General features: G+C 35.5%; 1 protein-coding gene across 2 annotated transcripts in view; it reads left to right on the forward strand.

Moving 5' to 3' along the window:
- Window positions 1-5,557: 5,557 nt before the first annotated feature.
- Window positions 5,558-13,765, forward strand: part of RPN2 (ribophorin II) — a 38,503-nt gene continuing 30,295 nt past the window's right edge. For both annotated transcript variants that reach the window (XM_058176433.1, XM_058176434.1), the window contains exons 1-6: window positions 5,558-5,704; window positions 7,021-7,214; window positions 9,838-9,933; window positions 10,929-11,104; window positions 11,613-11,688; window positions 13,103-13,237. In XM_058176433.1, coding sequence (XP_058032416.1) covers window positions 5,692-5,704; window positions 7,021-7,214; window positions 9,838-9,933; window positions 10,929-11,104; window positions 11,613-11,688; window positions 13,103-13,237 — 690 coding nt within the window. In that variant the 5' untranslated portion in view covers window positions 5,558-5,691. The remainder of the gene's footprint in view (window positions 5,705-7,020; window positions 7,215-9,837; window positions 9,934-10,928; window positions 11,105-11,612; window positions 11,689-13,102; window positions 13,238-13,765) is intronic.

Below are 13,765 nucleotides of genomic sequence, written 5' to 3' on the forward strand. Positions count from 1 at the left end.
ACAGCTGATCATATTGTCCACATGTGTGCCTGAAACCCAGAAGACAAACAGGCAAGGTCGAGCATGTGGGGCAACTTGGCTTTGCGTGCCACTTTGGGCATTTCGCCATCATAGCTATATAAGGGGGGGGAAAGAACAGGATATTTCCTAAGCAACGTTTTCAGCCGACACTCTGCCGCCAGAGAGGGGAATACTGGCTTTTTTATGTGTATATATTTGTATGTTTACATTTCTATCAAACATTTAACACAAAAGAAATAACCCAGCTGGGATTCATCAATGCAAGCTTTTTAATATAACAAGGAATGTTAGGTAAGACAAACAGCATCAAAATGGTTTCAGCTGGCACCAGAAAAAGGCCACCACCCTACTCGGCAGGTAGGCTGGGTCAATAACACAGTTCTTTTTCAACCATCTTAGAACAAAAAGGTGTCTTTCATACTCATAAACTTACATTAGTTTACTTACCAAGCAAATCCGTTTTCTATATGTTTTCCCCCTCTCCCCCTACCCTGGCAGCTGCTTTGAAGGCTAAAAAGGCACCAAGAAAAATCAGCACAGAGCACATTCCTCAAGAGACAGCAAAATCCTGGAAAATAAAATGTGTTTGTGTCTGAGTGTGTTTGGAAGAGAAATAAAAAACAATCTTGAAAATCCATTTGCAAACTGTTGAGAATGAACTAAGGAGACTAGCTAGTGGAAACCCATTAGCAGCCATATCAGGAGATGCTTGCAATGTTTGTTCTGTGTTTTTCGTAACCCCTTTCAGCCTTGGAAGGCTCTCAAGTGAGGAGGGGGAAATGAACTAACATTCCACATAGTACATGCAATATTGATCCTAAAAAGGGCATTCCTAGACATCTTTTAACCAAAGAAGGAAGTCTATAGGACCCACCACAGAGACACAGAGAGAGAGAAATCCAAGAAGGGGGAATCTTAATGCTTCTGCAGATGTAAAATGTCCTTCTCATGAAACCTGCGATTGGATTGTGGTTTAGGATGAGATGGAACCCAGAATGGGACGGAGTCTATCAAGTGGCTCATTTGATTGTGTGTTGTTGCTGGGAGGGGGAAAGATACTGTTTTTTAATCTTTTATATTGGGGTTTTTTATTCTTTATAAGTAGCTGAAGTGAGTCACTAAAAGTGAGTGGGTGACCATATACTTATAAATAAATAGTCAGAAGATCTGGAGAAATTACACCTGACTGGGTGAAGAAAAAAGTGAAAAGAAATGGAAGGACCCCCTTGGCTAAATTTTGCTAATTTAACTGCAGCTATTTATAACCTGTGCACATAACATAAATGTGTCAGATCCATTCCTCTCGGCTTTTGTAAGCATGGCTGCTGGGCATGTTGACTGCAATTACAGGGGTCATAGTCAAAGATCTCTTGAGAATATTCTCAGGCAAGAAACTCTCAATGTACTTAACAAAGCTATGTAACCCCTTCATTTCTCAGACCTGAATAAAGTAACCTGAGTGTTTGCTTCACTTTGCACTGCTCTGGGGCTTTCTCCAGCTATGACAAGTGGCAGAGGAGATGGGAAGTTCTGTGAAATACCTTTTCAAAAATAATCAAAGCTGCTTCATGAAAGCATATCTCAAAGGTGTTCAACCTGGTGACCCCTTAGATGTTAGAATGGCAGCTCCAATTTTTCTCATTCTAGGAAAGACTAAAAGATATTTAACCTAACCTACTAGCAAAATAAAATAAGGGAAATAGGAAGGTATAAAGGCTGGAATCTGTCCTACAAATTTCTCTGATGTCCTTAGAAATTTCCTTTAATTTGTAGGTAGGATCTGTCATTTCCAAACAAGTGAGAATTCTATAATTTAGTTTTCTTCAGTATTTCTCTAGTCCTCCATAAATTGCAGTATTCTATGTCACTTGCCAATGCCAGAGCAGAACTTTTCAAACATTGAGAAATGTCTGTTATACTATAATAATAATAATAATAATAATAATAATAATAATAATAATAACAACAACAACAACAACAACAACAACAACAACAACAACAATAATAATAATACTTAAAGTCCCTAGTCATGTATTAGTTACTCCATGATAACTTCACTAATGGTAATCAAATAGCCAGATGGATAATTCTATAATCACACAGTCCAAGTCACTAATTTCATAGTCATCCCTCAAACTCAAATTTACATGTAAAAAAGAAATCCCAACAGTAATCTTAAACAGGTGTATCTGCAGTGTGCCATTGCAGCTTGCTTCCGAGCAAACATCCTGAAAATTGCACTTAGAGAATCAATGCAAATGATTTTTTAAAATTAATGTTTATTGAAAAGATTTTTTACAGAATAAAAACAATTCAAATTCAAACAAAATAGAAGAAAACAAAGAAAAGTAAGTGAATAAGTAACAAATAAAAGAATAAAGAGGCAAGAAAAAGAAGAGAGATATAAAAGGGAGTTTTCAATCATTACAGTAGCTGTAAATTTATTTATATTTTATCCTCTCTTGATCTGTGTAAATGACATTCACACAATTTAGTTCCAGGATTTTTAATCTTGCCTAGAAGTACAAGTCTCTCTCCCATGCTTGCTTTAAATAATAGCAAGGAGTAAACTTTCTTTTATTCCCCACACATTCACAAATATTACATTATCTTCTTTTTGTTCACACATCAGCATAGAAAGAGCTTAATTTAAGATAATTCTCAGCCCCTGTAAGTATTGATGCTAGCAACATGAATATGACATCATCTACAGTCACTGAGAAAGCTCCAAAGTTCTCATGCAAAAGTTTTAACAGTTTAGTAATAGGATACAGATCAAGCTCATGGACTTATTAAAATGCAATAAATACAATTTTAACAGTCATCTGGTACTTATTTTATATGCTGTTTTCCTGCCTTTAAAAAGAAGTTAATATTGAGTCAAAATATTTAATGACATCAGCTATCTCTTTTTGGATTTGGCTCTCTTGTGTAATAATAAAAAATAATAACTTCAATAATTAAAAGACAGTAGCTTGCTGAGTAGTGGTTCAGCAGTGTTATGGCAATTGAATTAGCTTTTGGATATAGGCTTTATTGGACTATAATAAAATCTGCAAGCAGATAAAAAAAGATCCTTATTGCTAACTTCCAAGAGAACCTTTTATGCATCTAGCTCTCTTCATATAACTGAAAATCTAACAGAGCTGAGAGTTAATTATAACAAAGCTAATCACTACTTGCTGCCTATTCTTCAAGTCTAAATTTGACAACAGGATGCTTCTCATTTACAGTATAATACTGTACAGTATTGTATTAGCACAAACTTTTCAAAAGATATTTATGGGCTTGTTTATAGTATCTTCTGGAGGTTTGAATTCTTCCAGAGGAAACAAAAAATAAATGATTCCACCACCCTCTGTGGGCTAGATTGAGAATTACAACATCTCCCCATCTAGTCTTTTGTTTTTACAGGCTTTTGCTGTAAAATGTGCTGGCCATTTATTTAATTACTACAATGGGTGGTAAGATTTAATTTTTACAAGCAAAATGCTTAGGTTTTTTTTAATCATTGCTTGGAAAATATTTATTTATTTAGAATCTGAGAATCGGAATGAATTTCAATCCATCAAATCCAACCATAAATTGCTTGAGAGCCATGCTAAATTCTATCTGGATAGGCTACTTTAAAATGTAGGGTTTTCCCTGTTTATCAATATAAGATTTGAATATTTAAAAGCTATACAAAACTGCATTTTTTCTAATAGCACCAGTGGTGTCCAAAGACGCAAGTCAAAATGTTAATATGGCAGGCATAGCCTTGTGATCCAAGCTCCACCCCTTTGTTCATGCCCAGGTAGAAAGCCAATTATGAAAGATGTATCATTAGATTAAGCAGAGAAATTATTCTGTATTTCAGTAATTCTTCTCACACACACACATACCCACACATTACTGAAGAAATTTTTCCACACATTAAAAATAATACAAATTTTGAGTTTAAGATAAATGAAAAAAATAGAAAGGTGAAAAGGAAATATAAAAAAAGCAGAAAAGGAAAAAGAAAAAATAATAATGAAGTAATGGATTCCAGTCCTCTTTACAGCAGTCATACATTTATATTTTGATGCATTTATAGGTAGTTATACTTTGTCCTCTAAAGTTCAGAACTAAGTTTCCCTCTTTCCATAATCTCCTCTTTTTAGTTTTTTATTTATTTATTTAATTTTGTCACAACAGTATACATAAACATTGTCATAGTAAAAAAAGAAATTATATATATATATATATATATATATATATATATATATATATATATATATATATATATATATATATATATATATATATAATTTTGGATATAGGCAGGAACGGTAGGCACTTTTGTGCTCTTATGCACGCCCCTTATAGTCCTCTTAGGAATGGGGTGAGGTCAATAGTAGACAGTTTTTGGTTGAAGATTTTGGGGTTTTTTGTAGAGACTATGGAGTCAGGTAATGAGTTCCAAGCATTAACAACTCTGTTGCAGAAGTCATATTTTCTGCAATCAAGTTTGAAGCGGTTGACATTAAGCTTGAATCTATTTTTTGCTCTTGTAATATTGCGATTGAAGCTGAAGTAGTCATTTACAGGAAGATATTGCAATAGATGATTTTGTGTGTTAAACACAGAGTCGACGTAGTTGTAAGTTTTCTAATCCCAGGATTTCAAGCCTGGTGGCATAAGGTATTTTGTTGTTTTCGGAGGAGTGAAGAACTCTTCTAGTAAAATATTTCTGGACGCGTTCTATTGTATTTATGTCAGAGATGTGGTGTGGGTTCCAGTTTATTTTATTTATTTATTTATTTATTTATTTATTTATTTATTTATTTATTTATTTATTTATTTATTTATTTATTTATTTATTTATTTATTTTAGTTTATTTATGAGTTGTCAAACTCATAAATCGTGTCCATTTTTTCTTTCTTTTTTCCCAGCAAAAAGTCCTTATGGGGTTAACAGTTTTCATTCATCACCATAAAAGAGATTTTGCTTTAAAAAATCTTTCCATGGGGAAAGAGAATTTCAGTTAAATTTTGTCTGAAGTGGTGTAGGGTTTCCTGCCTAAGCAGGAGGTTGGACTAGAAGACCTCCAAGGTCCCTTCCAACTCTGTTATTCTAAATCCTCACAGATGGGATGCAAAATTGCTCCATTTGTTTAGCTACGAGGTCTCTAAGTGATGTGTCTAAATATTCTGTATATCTCTTTAGCTATGAGGTCTCTAAGTGACGTGTGTGAATATTTTGTGTTGCCCTGTAATAATCCCTCCCCGACAGCCTGCGACTTCCCAACCTAGCCAAAAACTTCCTTGGTACGGATTTAGAATTGGACCGACCCACCCCCACTCCATTCCACAGCAGGCTTGTTTGAATGTGCCTCCTTCGATATAAACGATTCGACTGCCAGCCATTCAGCGGACGCCACATACTTTCTGAAGCTCCGCCCAGTACCAAAGCCACCGTGTTGGAACGTACCATTCGTGCTGACCAGGGGGAAATGAGCAGCGGAGCCGACGTTCCCATTCTTTAAACTGCGTTCCACTCCCACAGGTTGAAAAGAGCAAATCGATCTGCCTTGTCCAAATATCAGTCCTGCTGTTTAAGAGCAAGTGTTAGGTCGGACTAAATGGTATATTCCACAGCTCCGGGCGGAAGTGGGGTCTTCCCTTGGTGTGCAGGCGAGGGGGAAAATGGCGGTCCCGGGTAAGGAGTGCGGTGAGGTGGTGACGGCGTGGAAAGGGATTGTTGCTTTTGCAGCCCTGCTTAGGGAGGGCGGGTGGAGGAGCCCTTTCTGCAGTCTGGGGTGTGAGTTCCCCTTCAGGGAATCTGGGAAAAGATCAGGGAATCTCCTTGCCACGATCAGAATGAACCTTACCTAGCGTGTCAAGGCTGATAGAAAAAGCTTCACCTGCTGAATACCTGCCTGTCAAGCAGTTGAGGAACACAAAGGAGCCTTGTTTGGAGCGAAATGCCTTAGTTGTCATTTAAAGCAAGAGGCAATTGTATGCGTTCCTTAAACTTACTCTAAATAGAACTGAGCCTGTTCGCTACTGTAGCATTAACTGAACAGGCTTGATCCTGTAAAGGCTTTATTTCCCTACGCCTTTATCCTGTACATTTGTATTTTATGTGCATTGATGCCCATTACTGTCAGGTAATTGTGCTTAGGTAATTATGTTCTTTAATCTCCATGTCAGTTTGCAGATGTAAATTTAATCTGGTTCAGAAAACACATTCTTGAATATAAAATTGCATTAGAAGATTGTAATAATTTCAGCCTTAAGTAAGCCTGGTTTGATACTACCTCTGGGTTCTGCCACTTTCTCTTGCACACAGTCCATCTCTGTACAGTTATAGAAGGACAAAATTGGGATTAAGTAGCTTGAAAGGTTGTTTGTATGGATTAATTTCTGTGTTGTAATGGTGTGAATGTGCAATTGGAAGGCGATTGATTCCGATGGTCATTCTAAATTAACGGGAAGCTACTTGTGTTTGAGGCAGAATAGTATTGCCTTTCTTCAAGTCCTATGACAAACTTTTTTTAATGTCAGTATCACTTCTGAATGGCTAGTTCCACCTCTTGTGTTCTACAAGCTTCTTTGCACTATAGGTGGCAGGAAATTGGTTGCAAGTGAGATAAAACAATTCGCCATCTGTCCCCTTTCAGCCAATTATTTCCATTTTGATCTGGCTAATAAAAACATTGTCTTTTCATTCCAAGATATCTAGAAGAATACAAATTTTTTTTAAACAAATCAACTTTAATATTTGCAAATATATTCCTTGTTATGTTGGAAAGGTAACCTGTTTTAATAAAACTTGTTAACAGTATGTTGTGCATGAGCATCAAATTGATTTCTTTAATTATTTGTTTTTGATTCTATAATACTTTTTCTCCTTAGGCTAAGGATATCTAAATAGTGTAATGATCCAACTAGATAAAAAAGAATTATTCAAAAACTAACATACACTCAGCAATGATATTCACAGGCATTTATCTTTTCTCCCTTTTTTTTCAGGGTATCTTACATTTTTCATTTTGGTCTTAATATCTGTGGACAAGATAGCAGCCTTGACGCCTAGTCATTATCTCACACTGCATGATGTTCAGAGGTTACAAAACTCTTTGGATCGTCCGCTTACTGATTTAGAAGGAAGTTATTATACCATCGTAGGATTGAATCAATTAGGTGGGAAAGTGGCTGATGAAAAGGTGAGGATATATCTTTGGGACATTCAAAATATTGATGAGTTTATGATGAATGAACTGATTATCTGCACATAAATTACTGTAGGTATACATTTTGCCATTTGCTCTGGGCAAGTAATATTTCTTTCAGGTATACAAATATCATGTACTTCAGGGGTATCCAACCTGTGGGCCATGGGCATGCACAACCCCACCCACGCTAGTGTCACCATGAGCATCATGGATGCTTGCAGCCTTACTCATGCGAGCAATAGGTGTTTGCGTGCATGTGCACACATATGCCTGCACCTCCCACAAAATCGTCTCTTTCCCCTGAAGCTGAAAATATTGTAAAACAATATTGTACAACAAAAAGACAAACTAAGAAACAATCAGTTCTCATAATGCATTCAGGAGACTACTTTTACAGTTTTTATTTCTTAAAACCTAAGAATTCTTACCTGAAGTTATTTATGCTTTAGCCTTATTCTGCTTATTATTTTATATAAATCTCAATAAGTTACTGAATTTTATTGCAAGTATTTTTAACAAACATACATGGAATAGCATTAATAAGCTGTACATTAATGTCTCTACTTCTGGGAGAGGATCATGGGAGAGACATTAAAAGTAAGAGAAGCAATGAAACCTAAACAAAAGTTTATTCTTTTGTATCGGGCAATTGCTTAATTTGAATTCCTCTTAAAATCATTGGCTAATGTATACCTGAACCCTTTCTATTAACATTTTAGGAAATAGAGAAGAAATTATGTATATTCCATAAAAATAGATTAAATATATAAATAAAGAATTAAAGAACTGTATCACATTTTAACATGATAGTGTAATTTATTATTTACCCGTAAAATATATTTGTTTCACTTTTATTCTTCTCTAGCTTCTTTGAGTTGAATTGCCCATATTTTTATTCATCAGTTTCATTCTCAGTCATCTTACACAACAGCCTGGAGATCTTCCTATAAGTGTGGAGTACAGAAATTTAACAATGTAACTTTGTTCAAACATCTTCTTAATTTTTATAAGGCAAAAGCAAGAAAATCTAGAAGTAGCCATTGTGTATATATAAAAGAACTGTGTTGTAATTAACAATATGTTTGATTAGGGAGATCAAGGTTCAAAGCTTAGCTCGGCCATAATACTCAACAGATGAAATTGAATGACAGGATTATTGAATATCATGGTAGTAAAAACTCAGATGCGCTGGTGTCCTTGCTGGTTTTGGAAACACATAACCTGTTATATACTATTTTGTACCATCCTGATTTAGGTCAATTAGGAATTGGATATGTATTATTTATTTTTAAGATGGTATGAATCTGCCTTACATTGAGTCAGAGTAGTGTTCAGTTTATCAGTGTTGTCTGTATTAGTTATGGTCCTTCATAGTTTCATACATTATTTTTCTGGAAGTAATAGAAATTAAGAGACTCTGTGGTCTCTTCTCAAAATCCCCAAAGCTTTAACCAAAAACTGTCTACTATTGACCTCATCCCATTCCTAAGAGGTTCGTAAGGGGCGTGCATAAGAGCACAAACGTGCCTACCGATCCTGTCCTATTGTTTTCTTTCATTATATCCAATTAATATAGTTATTGCATACTTATGCTTATATATATACGCTTATATATATTATATAGTTACTTTCATGCTTATGCTTATATATACTGTTGTGACTAAATAAATAAATAAATAAACCTAATATTCGTTGTGCAGAGTATATTCTTCTCTGCGGGGCTAATGCCTGTGTCTGATGATTATATCTTCTTCAAAGTATTTTAATCCAGCTATATGTATTCTATTATTTCAGACAGATACTTTCTGTATGAGTTCAAACATTTACAATTCTTTCTGGATTTAACAATAAAGTTCCTCCAATAGATGGTGCTAACACTTCAGTTGCTGCCTATTTTTGTATTATCTACCAAGGGCAATTTGCATCCTGTATCACTTATTTTAATTAAATCTATAAAAAAGTCTCAGCCTGCTTAACTATCTCTGGGTTGAAAGCTACATAGGGACACTGTTATTTAGTATTTGGATGAAAGACCTCCAAGGAAAACCAGATTATAGATTAGATGAGAAACTTTCGAAAAGTTTGTAATGTGGCTGCCCAGGGAGCAATATGGACAACATAAGTCACCAGGAATTGAACTCAAATTGAAAGAGGGTGTTTTTTTTTACTTTAATTGCCTTGAGGCTCCACTTGTAGGAATTAGAAGAAGCTTGCCTGCCTTCCTTACATCCAGTATTATTTTATGTTACCTTCCTATATCAGGTACTCTATGTTTCACTAAGCATTTGGCTGTTACGTACTGAAAATATTCTATAGATGACTCTGTTTGCTTCCAGGGATAAAAAACTCATGTCTTTGAGAATGAAGGAGCAAAGCAGCCTGGGAATAGAACAGGAACTTGCCCTTTCTTTTTTTGTTATTGTTGCGGAGGGAAATAAATGAATTATGAGCTATCTTATACCAGATATCATTGCGTATGTCTAGCCTGGTATTAGTCTTTTTTACAAAACCTACATTGGTAAGATTTTCCCTGGTAAATAACTGGGAACATTACATTTAGCATGCATGTTCTAATTGCCTTAATTATTTAAGTCCACTTTTTTTTTCTTAATAGGCTGCTTGCAATTTTATAAAATCTAAATTGGACCCTGATAGTATTGACTCCCTCTTCTATGCTGCACAGGGAAGTCAGGCGCTAGCTGGATGTGAGGTAAATTCAGTTTTTACAGGAAAAATATGTTCTCTTGTACAAATGTTTCATCTGTTTGTCTTATGATTAATTTGACAACAGCTGTTTCCAAGACATCTGTTTGTAGACTAAAATAAGCAGTTATTGGGGTTATATTAAATAACACTATAGCAGAAGGCAGATTATTTAACCTGTCTTAAGCAATATGACAGTGCAAATTAAACAACCAGGGCTTCAAAATAAAGTTAAGCATAATTTTGTTCAATGTTTTATTGTATACAGTTTCTATTTATTTAGTTAATATTATAATTGATTTTATTTCTGTATAGCTGAAAATGACATGTGATTCTGGATGATTTTCAACTAAGCTTTTTATGAGCAGAAATGTATAGTATGCATTCAATTTATGGGAGGGCAGTTTACTGGTTTTTGATTTTTTGCAGAACCAGTGCTGTCTTTAAGTGATCAGTTTGTGATTTCCAGATTTTCTTCCATTCTGCTCATTGAAACATTGATTAAGCTTAAATTCTAGCCTTTAAGCAGAATTTGCAGTGACTTTAGATTGCAAATATAACCTGGAGTGCACCATAGTTGGAATATGTCTTTTGTTCAAGATATTTCATTTAATCAGCTATATGAACATCAGTCTCAATTCTTTCTGTACATCCAAAATAGTACTGTTTATTTATAGGACAGTATCATTAGGTTTTGAGGAACCTAAAGTTTATGCATGATGTAAGCAGTAGTATAAATAGAAGTTCCTGGATTCAATCCCTTGTCCTCCAGTTAAAGAGGTCACATAAAGTTAATGGGAAAGACCTCTGCCTGAAATTCAGGTGTTCTACATCAGAATGGACACTACTGTGCCTAGTAATCTGATTTGGCATGTCAGGTTTTTGTTTCTGAATTTGAAGGAGTTTGAAGACTTGACTTCCATCAGGAAGTAATTATTAGCTATAATGCTAAACACTTGTGGCAATGATTTATGTGTACTACATTTAGTGTATTATTCCTAGATTGCTATTTCAAATGAAACCAGGGAATTGCTACTTGAAGCTATCAGTGAAGATTCTTCAATTACTCAAATTTATCATGCTGTTGGAGCCCTGAATGGTTTTGGGCTTCCTCTTGCTTCCCAAGAAGCTCTGACTGCACTCACTTCTCGTCTTAGCAAAGAAGAAAACATCTTAGCGTAAGTGTTTATCTTGAGGATCACTCAGAGAAACATTTGGAATGCAAAGGCTAGACTGCTGTGTTGTTATTTATTTCTGCATTATAGTTATTTCCTCTTAAGATGAACTGGGTTATTTAACAAGGTCTAGTTTACTGACACTTATGTAACTTATGTCACATGGTTTACGAGCCATAAACATGGAACAGAATTGGGAATATAATTGGATTACTGTATGTTATAAAGCTTTTTAGATTGATGAATTTCTGGCTTAGCTATTCATAGAAATATTAATGATCATACTTGGATGTTAGAATTTGGACACCGCTACAGTTTCTAGTCTAGGAAAATAAAATTGACTTTAATCAAATCATATGACTTTTTAGTAACATCTTATTTTATGCAAATCTTTTTACCAATGAATCCCAATTTGTTAGTGCTGTTTTTAATAGATATTCCTATGTCATACTTTTGAGATCAATCTGCTTGTAGTTGGTAGAATCATATATTATGGTTTATGTTGTTTCAGAACAATTCAGGCTTTGCAGACTGCATCCTATTTATCCCAACAGGCAGATTTAAGAAGTATTGTGGAAGAAATAGAGGTTTGTTTTAGATTTATTTGTTATAATGTGCCTTTCTGTTTTATTCTCATCTAACCAACCATATAAAATATATTAAACCAATTTTTAAAACAATATACAGGTAGTCCTTGATTTACAACAATTCATTAGTGACCGTTAAAAGTTATAGCAGTACTGAAAAAAGTAACTTATGACCATTTTTCACATAACCGTTATGGCATCTTCCTGACCATGTACCGTATATACTCGAGTATAAGCCGAGTTTTTCAGCATGTTTTTTGTGCTGAAAAACGTCCCCTCGGCTTATACTCGGGTCTATACGGCTTATACTCGAGTTTTGTTTTTTTTTAAGCCCCTCGGCTTATACTCGAGTATATACGGCTTATACTCGAGTTGTTTTTTTTTTTCTTTTTTTCACATTTTACCGGACGGCGCGGGGAAGCCCTGCCGGTGCAGTGAGAGGGCGGGGCGGGGGAGCCGCCAGCCTTCTCAGCTGAGGGAGGGAGGGGTTCCCCAACCGGTAGGTGCCTCATTTCCCACCCTCGGCTTATACTCGAGTCCCCAGTTTACCCCAGTTTTTGGGGTAAAATTGGGGACCTCGGCTTATACTCGGATCGGCTTATATTCGAGTATATACGGTAATCAGAATTCAGATGCTTGGCAACTGACTCATATTTATGATGGTTGCAATGTCCCAGGGTCATGTGATCCCTTTTTGCAATCATCTGATGAACAAAGTCAATGGGGAAGCCAGGTTCACTTAAGAACTGTTACTAACTTAACAGCTGTGGTTTTTTACTTGACAACTGTGACAAGAAAGGTTGTAAAATGGGGCAAAACTCACTTAACAAATGTCTCACTTAGCCCCAGAAATATTGGCTCAGTTGTGGTTGTAAGTCAAGGACTACCTGTAACTATATTTTAAATACCAACAATATTCTAAAAGCAGTAAAAGAGTAACTGGCACTCAAACCTCAAATACTTATTTTTTTCATGAATCCATGCTATATTTCAAGGAAATAAGTAAGTATTTCAAGGATACTTACGAGTAGCATCTAGTGTCAGAAAGAGGCTAAAAGAGTCAAATTTTCCTTTTCTCTGTCTTTTTCATTATCCACATTTTAACTACTTTTGCCCTCTCACAAAGTCCATCTGTTACAGAGTTAGGGTGCTTGAGGCTATTGCTGGCCTGCCCTCCTATTCCCAGTTCCCACTGTGCAAATTTTCTTGCTGTGTTTGTATTTAATATTCATGTTCTTTTCTGCGCTGAATTCTGTTCGTTCATTAGAATCAGAATACCCTTTTCTTCACTAGATATGAAAAGAATATCCCAAGATTAATAAGTGGAAGCAAAACACTCCTGGGTACAGGACGACATGCTGTATATTAGATGGAGGAGATAGGTGTAAAATTGTTTGCTGTCATCTTTTTCTAGGATCTTGTTGCACGCTTGGATGATCTAGGAGGAGTATATCTACAATTTGAAGAAGGGCTTGAAGCAACTGCATTATTTGTAGCTGCCACTTACAGACTCTCAGATCATGTTGGCACTGAGCCGGCAATAAAAGAAGTAGGTAATTTTTGGAACCTGCTATTGTAATGGTTTAGAATAAAGAACTATAAATTCAAAGCTGAATTTGGACTGTTGAATATGAATGGGTTCATAAATTAGTAATAATCTATTTTTTTCTGAGTTTTGCTTATGTGACCATGAAATGTCAGTTTTTAATGCCAGTATCAAAGCAGAATGGTATTTTAACCATGCAGAGCTTATCTGCACTTTTTTGTGTGTGTGTGTGCCCAATACCATTACTAGCACTATGGTATTGAAATACTGGTTAACTTAAGGTCCAGTTGCTTAGCTCAAAGTTACAACTTACTTCCCCAGAGCTACTTACCGATTTTAAAGTTACAACAGACACAACATGCACATACCCTTGTGGTCATGTGATCATTTGAGTGCTTGTCAACTGGTTCACATTTATGACCATTTGCCACATCCCATGCTCCTGTGGCCTTAATTTTGAACATTTGCTTTCCATTCCGGCAAAAAACACTTACTGGGGGAAACAGGTTCACTTAACAGATGTAGCATTTA

Source organism: Ahaetulla prasina, chromosome 3, assembly GCF_028640845.1.
Source record: "Ahaetulla prasina isolate Xishuangbanna chromosome 3, ASM2864084v1, whole genome shotgun sequence".
NCBI lineage: Eukaryota > Metazoa > Chordata > Lepidosauria > Squamata > Colubridae > Ahaetulla > Ahaetulla prasina.